General features: G+C 39.8%; 1 protein-coding gene across 14 annotated transcripts in view; it reads right to left on the bottom strand.

The window, feature by feature from the left end:
* Positions 1-22,352, bottom strand: part of NRXN3 (neurexin 3) — a 943,812-nt gene that overhangs the window by 703,302 nt on the left and 218,158 nt on the right. For all 14 annotated transcript variants that reach the window (XM_052693472.1, XM_052693473.1, XM_052693470.1 and 11 more), the window contains one exon: positions 578-879. In XM_052693472.1, the coding sequence (XP_052549432.1) occupies positions 578-879 (302 nt within the window). The remainder of the gene's footprint in view (positions 1-577; positions 880-22,352) is intronic.

The raw sequence follows: 22,352 nt of genomic DNA, 5'->3' as shown, positions 1-22,352 counted from the left end.
AAATTATTACACACGTACCCACCAACCTGCATACCTGCACACTTGCATACACACAAAAAGGAAAAAAAGCAAGTAAATGAAAAAAAAAGATTTTGAGAATTAGAGTTGTGACATTATGGCAATGGTTAGACAAATTAACAAAACTTAAGAAAAAGGAGAAGAGTGTAGAGCATTGGTTGCTGGAAAAATATTCAATTCCCACAGTAATTAAATGCAACAAGAATATTGCTGATAAGATTGAATCATAATTAAATAAATAATAAAATAAAAAAATGGCAGAACAAAAATAGAGGAAAGAAAAGAGAGATGAAAGTAAGGTCATGCACAAGATTTTATTATTAAATCAAACTGAGAAAAACAGAAAATAAATAAAGTGAAAGTGAATATATTGCAACAGGGATAAATTCCCATTAACATTTTTTTTTTTTTTAAATCATCCACCATCATCATACCAATAACTAGAAAAGAAGAAACTCTAGTGAGCCCGCCAAGCATCCCCATTTCTCTCTCATATCCACCTCTGTGCAAATATAAGAGAACAAAGTTTTCCCCAGCATTTTCTCTCCTTCAACATTACCTGCCGCAAGTTGCGCGTCACCTTAACGTCATGCCATGCGTTGTCATTGAATTTGCCATTGACAGGCTCCACAATGGCCTCGAAGGCCCCAGACCCCAGGTTAATGACCAGTGAGACCGCACCATCTTTCAGGGCCAGGTTGACATAATCAGCAGACTTGCCGGTGTGCAGAATGAGCCCGTTGCGTTGCCATGTCTTGAAGGAGAGAGTGATCTCATCGCTGCTGCTCTGGATGGGGTTTTGAGACAGGTCATAGCAAAGATATTCGGAACCACGGAAAGTGGCCATGTTCTCATCTCGCGCTATTAAAAAAAAAAAAAAAAAAGGAGGGGGGAAACAGAAGAACTATTTAGCAGTTATCCAAGAAGAGATTTAAGATTGCTATGAAATTTCCGAGAAATCCCCACAGCACTGTTAACGTTCCGTACTGCCATATATCATGACATGCTAATGTCTGTATGGCTCCTATTTCAATATGGCTATCAAGAGAATTAACAGCAGGGTCCTCGGTACCCATAAATTTCAGTGCTGTGTTTGCAGTCTCATTGCAGCATTGTCACCATAGGGACCATTCAGAAGTATGCGGCAGAGCCTATGATGTTTGAAGACTCTCTTATAAGACATTTTACATCCTTAAATTAAGAATGATGGAAAACTATGCTAATAACAGCATGACTAACAGCTAAGCATTGTTCCAAAAGGAACCAAAGTACCACAAAGATTAATATTTAGATTGACAGCAAAACTTGTCTAGACTTATCCTAACCTATCTGCTAGGCAATCTGTGGGACATCAGAATAGATACCCTGATAGAACTGCTGCTTTCTTTCAACTGAATGAGAGATCAAACAGACAAGAAAGCCACACAAAGTGTCCTGTAGTTTCCTTCTTTCCAAGGACAAGGAAAGATCACACAAAATACATTTGTTGACAGCTCTAAGAAATGATATTGCTGCTAAACACATCCCAGAATTTTGCCTGTCTGATCACCCTATCCACATAATCTTTAGAATGCATACTTCCAATACAGCAAAAATAAACACAGAGAATTTTACATAGCATGAAATATTTTCTCATTAAAAAAAAAAAAAAAAAAATCATTTGTGTATAGTAGGGAAAACCACTGAATTCATTTCTTAGCAATTGGAGGCAGTATTTGATCACCATAATATCATTAGTGTGAGCTGGAAAGTCTATCTGGGCTTCCATAGTCATTTGGAATAAGTTCCTCCACATTGTACTGCTGTGACTCAAGTCAGCTATATACCCTGATTTTGTCTATTAGGGCAAAAGTGCAGAACTGCGATGGTAAAGCTTCCAGGAGCAGCCAGGCTAGCTGTAGTCTCTATCAGTGCAGTCTGGGGGAAAACTGCACTTGCAAAGAAGTCTACACAGATCTACAGACCCCTCTCCTTCACCCCCCACCCCCCTCCATATGCTTTCTGACTCTCAGCTGTGAAAGGGATTCTGAGCATGAATAACTGCACAGCACAAGCAGTGAAGCCATTGTTTCTTACAATCCATTACATAAGGCAAGTGTTGGTAGTGTTGCCACTGACAGTAGTAGTGTTTTTCTGCTTCATCTTGTCTCATTTAGTAATCCTAATGCAGATTAGCCAGAATCTGTCAGAACAAGACTGAAGGGAAAATACTTGTCATTGCCTTCCTTGAAAAATAACTGCATGGTGAAATCTGTGCCCTTGCAGCATGAAACAGTAGTGACAAAACAGCACAGTGTTACAAGAACATACATCATCCTCTAAGTGATAGGTTTGCTTTAGAAACATACTTCTGTAATCTCTACTGAGGGTATCTCAGAATGAACTCATTAAAAAATCTGGGCATTTTGAAGGCAGCAGTAATGTGTATGTGTACTTATGGAAGCACACTATGTGTCTGTATACATATATATATGTCCCTTTAAGCAAACAGTAAGACAAATTACTCCTTGCAACAGCACAGGTAGGGAGCCAACTGGCTCAAAAGCAGCTTTTCAGAGTGTCAACTGTTTACAGGCTGGTTTGGACATTCTCTCTCATTTTACTTGATATATTAGCTTCAATTCTAATTGTATTGTATTACAGTGTGTTATCATGCACTCTGATATCTTATTTAGTAAATTAGTTTGTTTCTTCTCAGATTGTCGTCTTGTTTTTAGGCCCATCTCTCTATCCCTTTCCCTTTTTTTCTCCTTTTTCCTTTCCTAGGGTGTGAGTCCATGGATCCCCCTGCTCTGCTAGTCACAGAACTGGGCCAAACCAGCCTGTAAGCTATTGACAAAGAGAAAGACCCGGGGGTCCCAAAAGACAAGCTGAACGCAAGACAGCATTTCAGTAAAGAAAGCAACTGCATCCTGGGCAGTATTAGCAAGAACGCAACCAGCAAGCCAGGGAAAGCAATTCTTCCTGTCTCTGAGGGACAACTTGGTAGATTACATCTGGAGTCCTCTGCTCAGTACTGATGACTCCAGTACAAAAATAGCTTCACCATACTGGGGTGCATTCTGCAAACAGCTACCAAAGCACTCAAGGTGCTGGGGTAAGTGATGTTTATGGATGGAGAGGCTGGAAGAGCTGGCTTTGTTCAGCTACAAGGAGAAAGGGCTCAGAGGAAGCCTTGTTAATCTTTGCAACTTCCTGATGTGAAAGCATAGAGAAGACAGCACTAAATTTACCTCAGACATGTGCAGAAGAATGTCAGAATACAACTGACACGGTTAGAACACTGGAAATTCTGATTGTATATGAAGAAAATGCTTCACTTCGAGAGTGCTCAAACACTAGAAAGGACCTAGAAAAGCTGTGAAATCTCCATTATTATAGATATCAAAAACTGAACTATGCATGATCCTGAGTTGCCTCCTCAAACTGCACCTGGTCTGAGCAGGTGGTTGGACTAAGCAGCTTTTGGAAGTTTCTTCCAAATCACTTGATTTTCAATACTCTCAACTACCACCAAGGAGCGCATATGCTTGTGTCAATGTGCATCTAGCCTAAGCACAGAGCTGATGTTGATTTCTGCTCTGAAAGTCCAAGCTAAGAGCTTTAAAAACACTCCACAGTGATAACTCCTCTGCTTCATCACTTCTGATTCCTGGAAGGTAATGTGCTATAATCAAGTCAGACGTACTCTATACACCTGTGGACAACTCTGATCAAATACTAGGCACCTAAGGGCAGAAATCAAACACCACCATTACAACCAAGTCATTTTCCTACAGCCATAGATTTGTGATGCACTGAGTACACATTTGATATTCTAGGGGGAATGAGGCATGGCTGGTTGGTTGTTCACTCACTATAAAATGTATTAACAGGGCTCATTTACAGTTGCCCAGACACTAAGACAAAATTTCACTGGTCTGCTTGACACAAAGGAGGAGGCAAAGAATGGGTTAGAAAGCTAAATGGCAATTTAAGACAAGCACTGCAGACTCATCAAAACACGGTGGAGAAAATTTAGAGGTAAATTACTCTTACATTCTTACTTGTACCCATTGTTTTAATATAAAGCACTATCAATCCATTCCTGCATGCAACTACATTATTTGCTTGTTTCTTCCAGTTGCCATTGTTATAAATAGGATCCTAGACCTGATCCGTCTTTGTATCCTTATTTTCTGAAAGGAGATTAAAGGAGTTTCAGGGAATGTAACCTATTTCTGTTTCACATATAGTCGTTGAGGTTTTTTTCCCCTCAGTGTTCTGTATAAATATTCAAATTTGCAGATGACCACACACTAAAATCTCTCTGGGGCTCACAGGCCAATGAAAATACACACCTGTCCACCCCATGTCTCATAAACACTACTCCCAAGGTCAATATAACCACAAAAAAAAAAACGTTCTCTGAATCACTGCTTCCTAAACTGTAGTCTGTGGATCAAAACACATGGCCACATTAAAGGCTTTAGGGCACAGATCAGGCTCCGAGCTCCGAAGAGCTTAACTGTATGTTCCTCCAAGCTACAACACAATAGATCATGTGGGGCCATGTGGCCTGACACAAAGTCATACCCTGTGCTTTTTTATCAAGCACAACCTTTCCATGCTGACCTGTATCTTACGATGCCCTGATGTACTTGATGGCTCTGATGAGAAAGCATGTGAAAATCACTAGAGAGCAGAGAATGGGAAAGTAGACATAGATTCTCTCTAAAAATATAATTTAGAAGAAAAAAAGCCCTGAGTGGGCTAGAGATCTCACAGTACCTTAATGTGCTTTCAGGTGCAGCCTGGAGATACCTGTAAGACTAAAGAGTTGTGAACTATTTCTTTGCGATGTACATTCAGAATGCATCGCAGACTATCCACAAAAAGAGATCAGACACTAAGGGGTTCAAAGAATGTTGGATTATATTGCGGTTTTTATGCCTTTTATGTTCTTTAAAAAGTGATAGTGTTCCTGAAAGTTTCTGCATAACAACTCAAACCTAAACTAGAACAGCTAAATTTACAATTTACCTCCAAGTCATAGGAAACTTTGGTTCATGTTACATGGAACAACAGACCAAAGCCTGGTTGTGTTAGGATTTGAAAATCTACATATGTAAATCATATTACCTTGAAGTAATGATCTTATTCAAATGTTACAATGCAACCATGCTTACAACTTTATTTAGAATATGTTCGCAAACTCTTGATTTATACATGATTTTCAAGATTTAACTTCTAACTCAATATTAGATAGATATATGAAAACAAAACAATGTAAAAACAGGCTACTTAGCAGATGTAAGCAATTAAATTCCATTTCACTTGTTAGTATTAATCTAACTCCATTATTTATTTTAAAACACAATCACGTGACTAAATTCTCTTCACAGCTGGGATTTGCAGACATCTGAGATATGTATGAAATCCCACATTCAGGCTTCGCCCTTGACATGTCCAAAGTCTCAGAGGATTCCTGCTTTGTCACTGTATAGGTATGGACGTGACTAAATATCTTGGTGCATTTATCTTTGCATTCGTTCTACACGAATTCTTACTGTCAACAGTAACTCCAGAATTTTAAAATTACAACTGAGTTGAAGGAAATTTTTTACCTGAATCATACTGAAGTCAGGAAAGTATAAATTCTAGATACAAGCAGTATGAACCAAAGAAAACATAGAATTAGGGCTATTCTAGATGATGAGCAGTGAGAGATCAAGGCAACAATTCAGGATGGGGTAGAATCCCTATTTAGGCAAAACCTCGTGAAATTTACTGTTCTGAGCAGAAGGGTTGCCCTGGGAGTCACGTATAATATCTATGATTCTCAAGCATGTCATAGACCAACAAAAGATTTATGCTCTCTGAGTCACTTTTATGTGTAACCAATGTTCTTTTAGAGGTTAGCAGAGGAGAAACTGTACATCAAATAACCCAGCAAATTAGTCAGATAGCACCTCTGATGGACCAAAAAAAAAAAAAAAAAAAGTGAATTGTTTCCAACAGCCTCTGAAAAAGTTGTCTAGTGACTGAATGCTGAAACCCTAATGCTAATGAAAGCCCTTAGCCTGTTAGGAAAAGTTGGCTGTAAAATCATAGAAAGATGTTATAAGGGAGAAAACTAATTACTGAGCTGGAGTCTCACAGTGAAAAGATTGGTTTTGCAAAAGTTTACCAGGTTTAAGTCATTCTAGATAATGTTAGATTATCCTTAAATAGAGGATTTTGTAGTTCTCTCCATCGTCTCGTTCTCACTTCATCTATCTATATAATTTGGAATTTTGAAACAAAGAAGAAACACAGTAACATCAGAAACTCTGCAATAAGAATCAATGGAGGACCAAATCTCATTACATTTAAGAGATGTGAAGAACAATGTAAGCCTGGAAGCCCAATGCAAAGGTGAGATGCACTAAAGACTGGGCATTGTGAGTGCTGAGATCACATTTTGCACCCACTGTAGAAAGCTCCAATCTTTCAAAAAATCTCTTTCATTTCACCAGCAAGAGCAAAGTAAGTATTAACTTACACCAGAGAACACCAACTGCCTAGCATGAGTCATGCCCCCCCTCCACTATCAGCTGCTCCATACATTATCCTTCACTTTTAGATGAGAACACTTGTGAAAAGGCCCACAAATTGAAGATCAAAAGAGATCAAGGAGACTTAACAACTTGTCTTGTTGTCAAGCCTAATTAATTTATTATTCTTCTGAACTCTAGAGCTCCTAAGGAAAGCAGGAGAAAGATCTCTAAAGATGCTGTACTAAAGCTCTCGATGCCCAATCTCTGTGTGCTGTGTCACTGCAGAAAGACAGAGAGAAGTCCAACCCCATGAGCTAGAAATTGTGCCTGAGAGGGCCACAGCCAGCCTTGCAAAGTGATTTATCTCTCCTGATGGATTTTGCCACTGAACAGCAAAGGCTGACAGTAAAGAGAGGGAGGACAGGACAGTGCCTGAATCCTTAGCCCAAAAGGAATCCCTCAGGCTTTTGATCCTCTATCATGGTTTTATTAAACAGTCAGCACACACTACCCAATGGAAAAACCTAAGAAGTTTCCACATCTCACTTTCCTGTATCTATAATATAATTGACAGAGAGCTACAAGAATGACTGCTTTTTTTTTTTTTTTTTTTTGAGTTTGCATCTATTAAATACATAGCTGAAGTTCCACCTAAGCAAAACAAAACTTGCACAAATGGAAAGCTATTTTGTTCCTCAATCCTGAAAAACTCTTCTTCATTGAACAATACGATACAGTTCTTTCAATGAAACTTATTCTGAGAGGAAAAACAGTATCAGATTTATCACAGAATATCTCCTACTTAGCACACATTATTTAAACCTAGATTCATCAATAGCATGAACTTTAGAGCTACTGATTCTCTAAGCTACCTTTTCAGTCTGTTTCTGAAGGAAAGCAGAAGTCAGAAGAGTCTCAGAGCAGTCTGAACCTGTGTGAACAAACCATTTACTACAGAAAAAAAAAGCATGATTTTTCCTCAATATCAAGGAGAGTAGCTTGGGGAAAGCATTCATAAAAACTTTTAGTTCAAATGCTCTTTTTATAAAAGTATTAGTGCTACAATAATGAAAATGAATAAATAAGATGGCGTATGTCTAAAAAAGATTATAGCATACAGTTGGTAACATCATCTATTTGAGCTATCTTTTAAATTGTTCACTAAAATTGATCTAAATGACAAACTACAGGTGTAGGAGTCAGGACCTAAGCATTTTATTTCTGACTTTACCACCAATTAACTGTGCAAACATGCTGCATTTAATTAACCTCAGCTTTTTCCATCTGTGCTACAAAGATAACAAAAATATAGGTTAAGTCATTGAGATCTATGGAAGAAGTGTGCTCTGCAAGTTTAATGAAACTTCTCTTAAAAACAAGAAAAGTTCCACAGCTATGAGGAGAAGCCATGTGTCCATTCAGAGTATATGCAGTGTTTTGAGTGTCCTGGTTATCCCTCTCTCCATGTTTTCTACTGACTTCTAAGTGTATGCAAGTGCACTGCTATCAGTGCATGATTTTGCCTTGCCTATCATTTGCAAAGAAACAATAAGCTTCAATCTATGATACTATGTGTTTAAGGCTCTACACATTATTCATATTCTGAACAACTGGTCAAAGAGACAAAAAACAATCCCGCATTAATGTCTTGCTTGGATGCAGAGGAAAAATAACATCTTAGTTTTGTGCATCCTAAATACATTTCTTCTAAAAAAAATCGTACAGCTCCACTTTAAAATAAAAGCATGAAACAGTTTTATTTTGAAACGAGTGCTATTCAGTAAATCAATTAAAAAAAAAAAAAAAAAATTTACCTGGAACAATTTGATGTATTCAAGTAAATTCAGTTTGTTTTGGCTTAGTGAAATATACCTTTTCTTTTTTTTTTCCCTGAAAAATTTTGTTCTCTCCCAGTTCAACTAGGTTCAAGAAGAGCAAGGCAATGCTACTGATTTTGTCAAGAGCTCAAACAGATTATGAAATAGTGGGTGTAAGAACTTACCTTGATTTCTCAGTGCTGAGCATGGGTCAGAACAACTATCATTTCTGCTGTATTTAATTTTTCCAATGTTTTTATTTTGCTCTGCATTTCTTCTAGTTTACTTTTCTCCTGGTTCATTGTTCTAAAATGTAAGAATAATTCAGGGTAGAATTCCTAAAGAATCTGGTGGACTTCTGTGATGGAGTGAAGGCATCAGTGGACAAAGGAAGGGACTATCATCTACCTGGACTTCTGCAAGGCCTTTGGCATGGTTTCATACCATATCCTTATCTCTAAATTGAAGACAAATGGAAGGATTTGAAGGCTGGACTGAGTGGATAAAGAACCAGGTGGATTCACACAGATAGACAGTTCTTGCCAATAGCTCTAAATCCAGGTTGAGATCAGTCGCAAGTGGTATCTCCTAGTGGTCTGTCTTGGAACTGGTACTGTTCAACATGCTTACCAAGGACATAGATAGTGAGATCAAGTACACCCTCAGCAAATTTGAAGATGACACCAAGCTTAGTATAGCTGACACAACAGAAGAGAGTGACACCATCCAGAGGAAGCTGGACACATTTGAAAAGCAGGCACACCGGATTCTAATGAAATCTAACAGGGCCAGGTGCAAGGTGCTGCACCTAGGTTGAGGCAATCCCAGATATGAGTACAGACCAGGGGAAGAACTCATGGAGAGCAGCCCTGAGGAGAAGGATTTGGTGGTCTTGATAGATGAGGAGCTGGATATGAGCCAGCAGAGTGCTGTTGCAACCCAAAAGGCCAATGGTATCCTGTGCTGCATCAAAACAGTGGAACAGGTTGCCCAGCGAGATTGTGGATGCCCCCTCCCTGGAAGCATTCAAGGCCAGGCTGGATGGAACTATGAGCATCCTGATCTAGTGAGAAGTATCCTTCCATATAGTAAGGGAGTTGGAACTAAAAGATCTTTAAGGTCCCCTCCAACCCAAACCATTCCATGATTCTAGAAAAAGATGGATGACCAACAGGGAAAAGGAGGTGATTATCCTCCCTCAGTTCTGGCCTTCTAAGGCCCCATCTGGAGTACTGTGCCCAACACTGGGCACCCAGACGTGGAGCTGTTGAAGCAGGTCCAGAAGAGAGTCCCAAAGATGATCAAAGGACTAGAGCACCTCTCCTATGAAGAAATGCTGAGAGAGTAGAGCTTGCTTAGCCTGGAGAAATGAAGGATCTGGACAGACCTAACTGTGGCTTTCCAGTACTTGAAAGGACATTAGAAGCAAGAGGAGGGCTGACATTTTACATAGTAATAGGGTAAGGGGGAAAGGCTTTAAACTAAAAGAGTGAAGATTTAGGTTAGATGTTAAGAAGAAACTTTTTATTCATAGTGTGGTGAGGCACTGGAGCAGGCTGCCCAGAGATGTGGATGTACCATGTCTTGAGTCATTCAAGGCTGAGTTGGATGAGATCCTGGTCAGCCTATTTTGGTGGTTGGCAACCCTGCTCATGGGAGCAGGGTTGGAAATAGATAATCTTTCATGTCCCAACTCAACCTAAGACATTCTGTGATGTGATTATGTGATACGATGTCAATCTCAAAGCATAAAACCCAAAAGAAATGCTTCCTTACAGACTGAACATTCAGCAAAATGCAAAAAAAAGAGAACATCACAGTACTGTGAATGTAAAACTCAAGATGTAACCTATTCATCAGCTTTGTTCTTTGTACAAGTATCTCTACATCACGGTTGTCACATACTTCCTTTACCCTTATATATAGAATGTGCACGATAGTACAAAGTGTAAGAGTGTGCAAGTGTGTGGCTGAGCTGTTTGCTCACTGTCTGTAACTCACATATTCTAATGGCTAAAAAGCACCTGGGTCATGTAACAACTGTGAAGCCAGCTTTATGCAAAATAAAAATAAAAATTAAAAAAAATAATAGAAAATAAATCATGTCAGGGGTATCCATCATTTTTCAACAGCAATCTTGGATGGAAACCCAAGTTACACACTACTCTTACTTTTCCAACCTTTAAAAAAAAAAAAAAAAAAGCAGTAAAACTCCAGTATCCTAACTGTAAGTACATAGAGCTGTTTGTTATTGGGTGTGAATGCAGGAGCACTAATATTCACTTAACAACAAATTTGGCACATTTGTTCTTTATAATACTAAAAATCTTCCTCAAACTTTCTGAATTTGGTGAGCAATGTAACATCAGGGAAAAATATTACGAACATATAGCTGTCTTCCCTACACAGGTGGGAGGATCAGTGCTGCTTGGGAAAACCACAGGGACAGTTGGTGGGAGCCTTCCAAAACTGACTATAGGAACAAAGTAAGCTTAACACTGAGAGAAAAAAAAAAAAGGAAGGAATGCATTTATATATAAAGTTGATACAAGCAGCTTGGTGGGAGGAGAGACACCTGCTTCTACTGAAGGGCACTGTATTGGAAAAACTATTAGAAGATCCTAAAGTAAGCTGCTGGGAAGCCAGGAGCAGATGCACACCACCAGAACAGCTGGACAAGTGCAGGCAGTGGGTGTTAGCAGCAGCGCCCCAGCAGTCTCATGCCTACTGCTGATCTGGGAAGCCCTGTGGGCGTCCTTCCAGTTTGAGGCATGAATAGAAAAGTAGTTAGAGCTAATCACAGTAATAACACAATAATGATCCGCAAAATTATCTTTTTTCGATACCAGAGAGCAGCATTGAAAGCCATGCCCATCGGAAAGGGTAGATAAGAAGGAAGGTGAAAGCAAAGGTGAGGCAGAAAGATGCAGAGCGGGGTAGAGCAGCATATACAGCTGGTGCCAGACTGCTGTCAGCTCCCTGTAGCCTCAGTAGGACTGAGCAGCAGGTACACTCCAACCGCCAGTACTGCCTCAGTACCAAAATACACTGCCAAACACTACTGCTGCTCTTCATTTACATTCATCGTAAGAATGTATTAGGACCATTTATGGAAGAGGCAGTCTCCAAATCCAATTTGAGGGGTAATCATTCTTCTCAAAACAAAGCTCAGGCAAGGGACAGATACAAGCTGGCAGAGCAGCTTTGCCCAGTAATTATTAAGGGGCAAAAACATGTCAATTTGTAAGCAATGAGAAACACATTAGGCTTTTGCTACAACTACGGAGCCTAAGTTCATCTGTTTACCAGGGCAGTGGGGACATATATGCAGGTACCAGCAGTATTGTATAGTATTGTACAGCATATTCTTGTAGTAAAGCAGATAAAATGCACCTGAAAAACATGATAAATATACACAGCGGGGATATTTGCCCTTCTGTGTAGTACAAAAGGAAGCATGCATTGGTGCAAAGAAAGTGTGACAAAGCACAACGTCAGCTTTGTGTGGCTGTGCATTGCATACATGCAGAATGACGCAGACTTAACATTCCTTGGGCACATTACAGTTTGTGCCCACGACCATGAATAAACCCTATCTCCCTATACTGCCTCAGGGCACCCATACGAGAATTTACACACCTGCATGTACATGGAGGAAAGCAACACGTCTTGATCAGGTATAAATGCAGGAGTGAATACATGAATGCACACAATCTCAGAGCATAAGCACAGATGCCCAAGGAGCATGTGGGAATGCAGGAATGGAGGAAGCCTATAGCGTTCCTGCAGTGAGCCTGAGGGCAAGAGAGAGGCTCTGCCAGGGCAATCTGGCACTTGCTTTAACTCCAGCCTGGGTTTATTCCCTTACTGCCTTTTTTTTTTTTACTTTTTTTTTTTTTTCCCTCTGCAATACAGCAGACTCCATGGCTACAGAGAGGGTGTTTAATGAGTCAAATCCTCATGACTGCCTTATCAGTTGTGGACAGGCGTGTTTCTGACAACTGACCTTTCCCACCGTGTGCTGTTGAAATATCCACATCCCACAACAATTAACTCAATGCTGAAAACATAACACTGAAGAAAAGGGAAAGCTCGATCATTTGCAGTCAGCACCACAGACAGAAGGGAGAGGAATGCACCTAAAAGTGACAGAGCGCAGCCATACAGAGGTTTGATTCCACCTTATTTTGCCAGGCACACTTTATTACCTTCTTTACAGCTTGGCTGTAACAAAGCTGTGTGCAAACAAAGTGTTGTGAGACAAGGAAGGAAAGCAGAGAGGACTGAAAAAGCTTGTGATGTGTATGTCAGTAAGACCACACACAAATAAATACGTCCGTAAAAATGTACACAAAGCTGATGGAATGAACAAAGAACCCTAATAGAAAATGGAACTGGACAGAGCAGAGGAGGTAAAAAGGCATCACTCTGCCTCCATATACCTCTACTGTTACGGATCTTGCTCCTGACAACAAATAGATTAATACATCCATTAAAAGAATTAAACAGCACTCAGCTGAGTTAGGAACCTCAACAATAATAAAACCTATCCAAAACAAGGAGACTCATACCATGAAGAGCGCACCTCCAGTCCCAAGTACAGAGAAAATTGTTTTTCTTGGGGGAACAAGTACCTGAACATAAAGTGTCTGGTATAGTTAGTGGTCCAAAGGAAGGCTCTCAGAAAATCTGCAGAAAAACTGAAGGGGAACTTGGGCACACCATTCATTTTGTATTTGCAGAAGTCTCTATTAAAATCACAAGGAATCTGTTATAGCTGCACGTCACCAAAGCACTTGAAATCTGAGATATGCTGGAATTGACCTTCAAGAACAAATCCTATATATGTAGTATTAACATACAGATTTGAAAAAGATACCAGTCATTTGCACAATAATCTCCCTGTATATGTAAAAGGCAGAATTACCTACCATTAGCAAATGCTATTTTTGCACTGCAGTGACAAATAGACCCTAAAAGGCCTTTGCTCTTCCATTTTAGTGCCTTCCTGGGTATACAGAACAGGAGTTGGATGACAGTTAAGAAATTCACTGGACAAAAATCCGACTGAAGCTCCACAAAATTCATCTGGACACAGCAACTAATTCATCTAGGTGCCAGAGGAAAACATAACCATGCTTTTGAAGATTGTACATGAAATAGAGACAAGTTTGCAAAATAGGAGTAGAATGAGAGGTATAAAGTCGGTTGAGGTCAGAGAGCAGAGGAAGATCAACAGCAGTGCAGGAAATGCTCCAGTTGAGCAGTAATTATTTCAGTTTAATGAACAGAAAAGGAACTTCTTAGGCAAAAAGTATTTTAGTTTCTAGAAGTATACAAACTGTTCTCTTCAAACTCTACAGAACCAAAAAGAAAATCATTATTTTCATTGTGGTGGTGGTTACTTTGTTGCTGTTTTGAGACAAGGAAGGAAAGCAGGAAAGAAAGAAGGAAGGAAAGGGGGGGAGGGGGTGGAGGCATTGTTATTTTTCTTGCTGTTGTTTAGTTTGTCTTTAACTGAATCAGTTACGTAACATTTGGGACTGTTTCTTGGCTATTTCTCTTTTTCTTTTTTGTTTTATATTTACATAATAAACACATTTATTTTAAAGCAGTAAAGTTTATGTTATTTATGTACTCTAAATATCTTTGAATAGTTCTCAGCTCACTTATTTGCATGAATTTCTAAGATGATCAAGGCTATTTGAAATAACAGACCACAGCTTAACTAACAGATCACTCAGGATTTCTAGCCTCATATCAGCAATTAAATGTCTTCCATACCTTGATATGATTTAGCATCAAGAATGAGCCTCACTGTTTTTCTCAGTTCAGTCTATCATGCAGAGCAATCTTATTCAAACCATATACACTTATTGATACCGGAAATCAAATAAAAATAATAATTTTAAAAAAGTTGAATTAGAGTTTCTCTTCAGTATCATAAGCCAAACCCAGATCCCACTGGCTCTAAAAGAAATTAGGAATAATTTCATGGTAATCAGTAAAAGTATACTGCTAGATGTAAGACAGCAACAAAGCTGGTACCAGTGTTCATGTTTTTTGTTTTTTTCCTAAATCCATTGTTAGAAGGTCAGAACTGATGTAATTCTTATTCGTACAAGCAGTGCCCAGCTGCTGCAAAAATGACTTTTCAAATCTCCCTGCAGGAAATGTGACACAGCCCTTGTGTTATAACTACTGTTGAAAAATGTGTGCTTCTCTGAGTCTAGAAAGGTGCTATCATTATTTTCCCAGAGATGAGTTTGCCCTGAAGTGCCTTGATTTCTCTGTTTTTGTGGTGGCAGTGTATTTCCTTTTTTTAATAGCAAAAACTATTATTCTAATCTGAACACCATGGGGGCTTGTATACTTTATAAATATTTTCCAAACCTATTTTACCAAGGTACTGTCCCTCTTCTCCCTGTTCCCCACACTTCAACAACACCATTACCCACGTTCCCACTGATGTCATTTTGGAACTGAAAGATATTCAGAGGTTTTGGGAAGGAGGGATGGCAGGTTTGGCCAAGACCTCCAGGTCAAACCCTTGCATAAATTTATGTACACCTAGTGTTAGGAATCATTTAAGCCCCTGCTATGTAGAGAGCATTTCTATTTTCAAAATAGAAGACAATTCTGAAAGCGGACTTTACCAAAGTAACCTTAGAGCCTCCAGGTTAATTGTTTCTTGACAACTATCTGATCAGACGTGCTCAGTTTCAGTAAAAATAAGTGTGTTTTGTTTTCTTCCCTCCCCACACCGTAACTGCTAGGTCTACCAGTACTTTGTAGATTCATAGTGTGGCATCTTCCTGCACACTGTCTCTGGCAACAAAGATTTGAAAGACCAAGTTTTTCTCATACCTTCATAGCGCCACAACCTCCTTATTGGGCTGCTGAAGGAAGACTGCTGTAAGAACTGGGCCTTGACCTTATACAATTTAAGAAGCTATTCAGTTAATACACATCAGAACAGAAGAAAATTTTCTCACAACTGTTTTGGTTCTGTAGGGCTAAGAAAAATAAGATGGAAGAAAATTATAAGTAATTATGTTAATTTATATAATTGAGTTATTTATATATACTTATATTTTTTCTGCTTAAGCCTTACACTCAGCCAATTAGACTCCAAAAAACACAGAGAAGATCCATTAAATACATATTTTCTTCAAGTTTACATAATCTTTTCTTACTTTTAACTGTACTGTAATCCCAGAAACAAAAGGAAACTGTGTAACTTAACAACTCCAGGACAACAAACGAGCAAGGGATCTCACTGCAAAAAGTACATACTGGCATCAAAAGCTTTTGTACATCTACCTGACTTGTTAACAGTATTAAGTTCCCTAACCTGCAGCCCGTGAGGGATCACAGTTGTTACTTCTGCTGTTCATGTGCATTTTTGAAAATTCACTTCTCTATTTCTTTGTGCTACAGGCTACTACTAAGATTTTAAGTTTCTACCATCTGTTTGGTTTGATTGTATCATGATGCAGAATTCATAAGCAGCCAGAACTACTGACTTCCTTACCAGCCACATCTTCAACAGCCTCTACAAGTAATGGTACTGAAAAAGAAAAGGTCTCAAGCTGCAGTTACAACAAACACATATTGGTGCTGACTAAAGACTTCATTGTGCCATTGCCTCCTGGTAGCACAAGCTTGTTGGCCCCTAATATTCTGCATTTCTTAAGAGAGGTGAATTAAGAACTCACTTTCAAGCTCTTAAAAGAATTGTAGCAACTTCATAAAGTTCCATTAGTCCTTGTATGATTCCAGAGTAGTTGGTTTTTTTGGCTGAACTCCTTTCATTTCACAGAACAGAGGTTGCCAGGCCCCAGAAAATTAAAACAATCCTTGATGGGAAACTGTAATTGCAGAACAATTATAATTTCTGATAGTTGTTCAGCTGTCAGTCAGAACAGTCCACGATGAAGGATATGGGCACTGTAGCCACTTCAGTTCATCCTTCAAGGTGGTACAGACCTGCAGACACTACCAAACTTCACATCTGCCTGCTTATTCAGCCCTAAAAACAGAAGAAATTGCTAAAACCAATGCATAAATACAGCTCTTTCTAGAACAGACTGTCTTGTGTACATAGCTCTGCATTAACTTTGCCTGACTACTGCAGACAAGATGCAGTGGAGCACACGTTCTTAGCTGCAAGGAGCATTTATAATGGTAAAAGAACATTACAGAAATATGAGACTTGGCTTTGCATGTTAAGCAGTTGTGATCAGAATGATCGTAAGAGGCTGGACACATGTTTCTCAGCACCAAGCAAAGGTGTAGAATACACCATAATAGATATTTCACAGAAACTGTCCACGAGCATCATCTTACTGCTCAGTAAATTGGAATACAATGTGTTAATTCATGTACACATCATTATTTTGAATAGGTAAATGTATAGTCTAGCTTGTCTTAGAGTGATTTGTTAATATAGCAGCAGCCTTACTCAGTCTCTCCTTTCCAGCATCACCAACATGATGTGATTTTTAATTCTTCTAGCATTCAAGTTTTTCACTAATATGTTCTAGGACATTTCCCAATCTCACTGCATTGGCACTCAAGATGAACTCACAGTTTCCTAGCTGGAACTTCAAATGTCAGCTGCTTCAGCACTCTTTCACACTAACTCAAACACATAACCCATAACATCCAAGTTTATCAGTTATTTCCCTACTGTTGGATTTGCCATCCTGAGTAGTTAAGTTGCTATTGGGATCAACATACACTTCAGATAAAGGAACATGCTAACTGCTTCAATATTGATGTGTTTACAGTAAACACCAGCAAAAAGGGAGGAGGAATAATAGACCAGGAACCAGTTTGGGGAGGTTCTTTTTATAACACAATATGCATGTGGTTGCAAACAGGCCTTGTGGCTTTACTTCAACAGGCAGAGCTACAACAAGCAGAACTATTTTTTCTATTTTTTTTTTTCATTTATTTTTTACCATCTGGTATCACATCATAGCAATCAGTTTTAAAGACCAGGGAAACAATGCATACTTGATTTTCCTGCTTTAATCTAGATAAATGTCAAAATGCCCTTACAGATTGACCAATAGAAGCTGAGATTATGAAATCAACAGATGACCACAGGAAGTATGCTCAAGAGATAACAGAGCATCAGCCTCTATGCTAGCTTTGTCAACCAATCTGCTAAACATTACAAACGGTCTCTAGCTCTCTGAGTTTGTTTTCTGCTCACCAGCATTCATGTGGCTCTCTCAGTGCAACGGATCACCTCTGTGAAACAGACACGCATATGTGTGGGAGAAGATGACTGGATGGGTCAGTTATAAATGATGCATACATGACAAACCTGTAAACAAAATAATCAGCGCAACCCACTTGCTGACTGCCTTAGCAGAAGCCAGCAGCTCACTGAATTATGGATATTACAATTCTGTCCAGAGCAACATCCTGAAAGATGCAGGGCTCTGATGCACATCCATTTGCTGTCCATATGGCATTTCAGACAGTGACAACTCTCTTTGCTTCAAACTTATATCTTGCATCTAAGAGTTTTCTATTTAGGTTGTTAATTGTAAATTGGGAGCATAAAAGATAAAATGTGAAAGGGACAGAAGAACAGAATAGACATTCAAAAAGCCATATGTGAGCCTGCCTTATCCTCCCAAAAACAGAGCCACAAGAAGGGCTCTTTTTTAGGATGGGGTGTTTGTTGTTTCCTGTGTGAATCCACAACTTCTCTCAGGCAAAGACACAGCTGGAACCTCCTCACCACTGCAGCACACAGTGCCACCAGGGCAGTTCTCATGACATCAACTTCGCTTTTAGACTGCACATGTACATGGAGGAACACCATTACAAATACATACAAAAGTTGGGTTTGCACTGTCACAGCTAACACTACCATACATGCAAATAGATGCATGCATGATTACATATATGACAACATGCATTTTGTTTGTGTGAATGTTTTTGTACATATACATGCAGGCAGAGACCATGTATTTGCATGAGCTGGGCAAGGCTCCTTTCTCTCTCTTTTCTTCATTGAATGGGAAAAGGCTGTCAGCAATTTTGTTCTGTCAACAGCTGGGAGATGCTTTTCTGCAGTTAGCTGCAATTTGTTTCAATTATGCGTATTAATCATAGCCTGCTCCTGATGGTATTCTTCAAAAAAAAAAAAAAAAAAATCAGGGCTTTTCTTTTTAACAAGCCATTTCCTCTCTCGCGATGGCACTTAATGACTGACTGCAGGTTTGCTGAGAGAGAGAAAAAAAAAACCCAGACACATCCATGTTTGCTTATTTCATTAATAACCGCTGTGGCTCAAGAAGCTGGCAGGGAGTGTAACTGAAAGGGGTCAGTGCACTGATATTTCAGCTGTGGAGAGAGAGAGAGCTCTGGCCCAGGCTTATATAAAAAATTTTTCTACCCTAAGAGAGACGGATGAAATCACAGTTAAGGATTTTTGCACTCCAACTTGCTTCCTTTGAAACCTAACACAGAAAATCCACTAAACTCCATGGAAATTAGTTTCCTACTGTTTTACTATTCTACAACACAGATCAATTTGAAAATGCTAGGGAAAAGGTTGAAAGACTTGGAAACTCATATCTGCCCAAAGAGCTATTCCGAAAGTCTACTGGAATACAACCGAAGCAGCAGCAAGGATGAACAAATTTTACCTGTCAACAGCTCATTATGCTGTGATGTCTCAAAGTTTCCTGTTTCATGTGTCAGTTCCAATGAGAGTTCTAAGAAACATGCTCCAAGTTTGCAGTGAAGTAGTAAATAAAGGCAGATATGTAGGGTGTATGCTACTGTCCTGGAAATATTCTAATTAAATGAGATGCTTTGATGACATCAAAGGACACAAGTCAAAAGGATCATTCCTTCTTCCTCCATTTCCTTTTCTTTGCTGTTTATTAACTTACCTGTTAAAAGACTCTCATTTGTGATTAACCGTACTAGCTCAGAGAACTTAGAAGATATTGTACAGATTTTACTCAAAGGTGTAAACATTATGGGAAATCTCTAAGATCCAAGCAACGGGTCCTTACTGCTCAGCCCTGGATTTTTTTATCAGATGAGATTCAAGTACTGAAAACACAGATGATTTTCAAGATGGGATCAATGTACTTTTTCAAAGGTTGGTTTAGAGGAATTCCAGGCCTGTATTGCTTAAAGCAGTATTGCATTCTGTCCTTGCAAGACTCGCTTTCTAAGAATTTGCTTAGCAGGATCTACATACTTCATCACACTTAGGGAAAAGAAGAATGATCCCACTGTAGGTCCATATGGTACCCTGCATATAAATATATCACTTAGACGATTTAGGCATACTCTTACCTAAAGATTTAATGGCACAGATACACCAGTAGAATAAGGGGAAAAAAAATAATCACAAAATAAAACAGGAAACAGAAAACTACCATCTCCTCTAATCACCGTATCAGTGATAACAAAAGCTTGAGTACAGATGTCATTATGTTGTCAGAAAATATAAGTTGGCTGGTATAGTTTCCTTTGATAATGCACAAGGCTTAAACTACTAGCAAAAGAATTCATAAGCATCTGTCTTCAAAGCAGATCTTTGCAGGCTGTGCCTGTAGAACCCTCCAGGCTTGAACCTCTGAAGATTCTGCACCACACCGGTTTTCCAAGACAAACAACAGGCAGGGGTGAAGCAAGGGGACCTGACACAGCCTTGATCGTAACTGCAGCTAGGAGGGACTGGGCTGCTGCCAGAGCTCTGCCACATAATGTGATCAGGACATGGCACAGATGGTGTACATTCTGTGGGAGGAGAAGATGCTACAGCTGTCCCGCTCTACTCATCAGATGCATGTCTGGACACAGCCAACCAGCAAAGGTCACTCACACAGATGCAGCTGTGCCCACACGACTCTATATCTGCGAGGATTTCATGCTTCTTTGCATGGAGATGTGGAAATAAACTTCAGTGGAAAGAGTATGCTTTTGGCTGTATAAACTGCATCCACATTGAAAACCCTCTTCTAATGTCAGATCAGCTTTTGAAAACCTACGTAACGAGTTTCAGAGCCCTCACCTAATTCCCTTTAAAACATATGTACCTGAACAGCTTAGTTCAAAGCACCTGAAACTCATCCAGCCAGGGATGCTTCATATCTGCAGAGGGACAGTCTTTCTCTTACAGAGCTGAGAGGATCATCAGTGCACCAGACTCTGGGACATTTGAGATTCACAAAAGAGGGACATTTATAAAAACAAAACAAAACAACCTTGGCAATCACAATGTCACACAAACCATGGATTATCAACTTGCAACAAACAGACAGTACTGGGAACAATTTAGAGACCAACATGATCCACAGACTGGGTACAGACTGCTCCATCTTTGAGCACAGTGGCCAACCGCAAATAATGCACCCAAACAGGTACCAGAAGAAGTAGATCGTCCCTTCATTAATGCCATCCTCCACGTTTGCATCACAAAGTTCCATTGCAGCTCAAAATGCAGCCCACAGAAACCTGCCAGCTGAAGGCTCATCAAGCAAAGTTTATTCTTACCAGACTCCTACTGATAAAGAGAGAAGTTGTTTAGGCTAGAAAGAAAATGAGAAGCCTGAGAGGGCAAAACACCGGGAGCTTCACTGCGCTCTTGGGCTTCAGACATTGTGCGCTTCAGTACCAGGAATAGGAATTTTGAGAGAGAAAGAGAAGGGAAAAGAGCAAAGAGATCAGGAAAACAGAAAAACAAGGCAGGAGGGAATGGAAGAAATAGTGGGAAGTGAAGGAAGAAGAAGAGCAGATGGAAACAGGAAAAGGAGAAGGAGGAAAAGAAGAGGGAATGACAGAAAAGAAGAGACAGAAGGAGAGAGAAATCTCTGCTGGTACAGTAACAAATAAATCCTTGCAGCATGACAGGCGTCTGCTGAAGCATTTCATTTCCCCGCAGCATAATGGTGTGTTATTGCCCATTATCTGTTCTGTCAGTGCCAGAGTCGATATTAAATGAGGGGCAGCTGCATTTAGCTGCCATTTTTCAGCTGTCTCACCGTTGCCATGGAGATGTGGTTGTTTTTTCGCTGAACCTGGCTGCAAGCAGCGGGGCTGCTGGGGGTGAACGGGGCAAGGAGGGGCAGGTAGGGAGGGGCCGGCACAGCCCTCAGGTTCGTGGGCACTGCAGGACCGCCACTGCCACCACTCCATTCCTATGCAGAGGACTGATGATCGGCTCTGTGCATTACTCTGGCTTTCACGGTGCTCACGATTGTCCCTTCATCCTCCTGCATTTCTCATTACCCTGCACCCTTCTTTGTGTGATGACAACAATTCTTCTCTTTTGTACCTCTGCAGCAGCACCTCGAAGCAATTGGAAGCTATTGGAAGCAATGATGAATTGAGCCTCTCAAAGGCCACTTAGCATCTTAAGAAACATTAACATCCCTAAAATACTAATCAAGAAACTGAGTCCAACGAAGTAGAGTTTTCCCCTCTCCCACCAAGGATTACTCAGCTGGTCTGCAGTGGTGCAGAAACCTTGAAATCTCTATTCACTGCTTTCCTGCCTCACAGGTAAGGATGTTCCCAATGCAAAAGCAGGAGACAGGACAGTGACTTAGTGAACAGGAATCAAGCAGAGGACATCCAGCCTCTCCCCCAACCTTCTTAATAGAATGCTACAAACAACCATCGCCTAAAAGGATTTCTCTGGAGTTATCTTTCCTCCACATTCTTCTAGTTCACCCAGATAATTCTGACACAAACAAATTGAAACAGACAACACTCTTTGTACTGCATCAAATAATAACTGTAAAAAATGCAGTCCTTCACATTGCCTGCTAGTGTTATTCTAGCACCTAAGGAGCAGCTTTTTAAAAACAAAAAAACAAATGACTTCATTTAAAAAATCACAGTTGCTAAAGCCCTACCTGACCCTCCTATACTCCACGCTAAGAGTAAAGGTAAAAACTAAAAGGTCAAAGTGCTTTATTATATTAATACTCAAGGCTTCATGTCCTTGCAT

Source organism: Tympanuchus pallidicinctus, unplaced genomic scaffold (assembly GCF_026119805.1).
Source record: "Tympanuchus pallidicinctus isolate F22 unplaced genomic scaffold, pur_lepc_1.0 scaffold3, whole genome shotgun sequence".
NCBI classification, from domain to species: Eukaryota; Metazoa; Chordata; class Aves; order Galliformes; family Phasianidae; genus Tympanuchus; species Tympanuchus pallidicinctus.
This window is presented reverse-complemented; position numbering and strand designations above follow the sequence as displayed.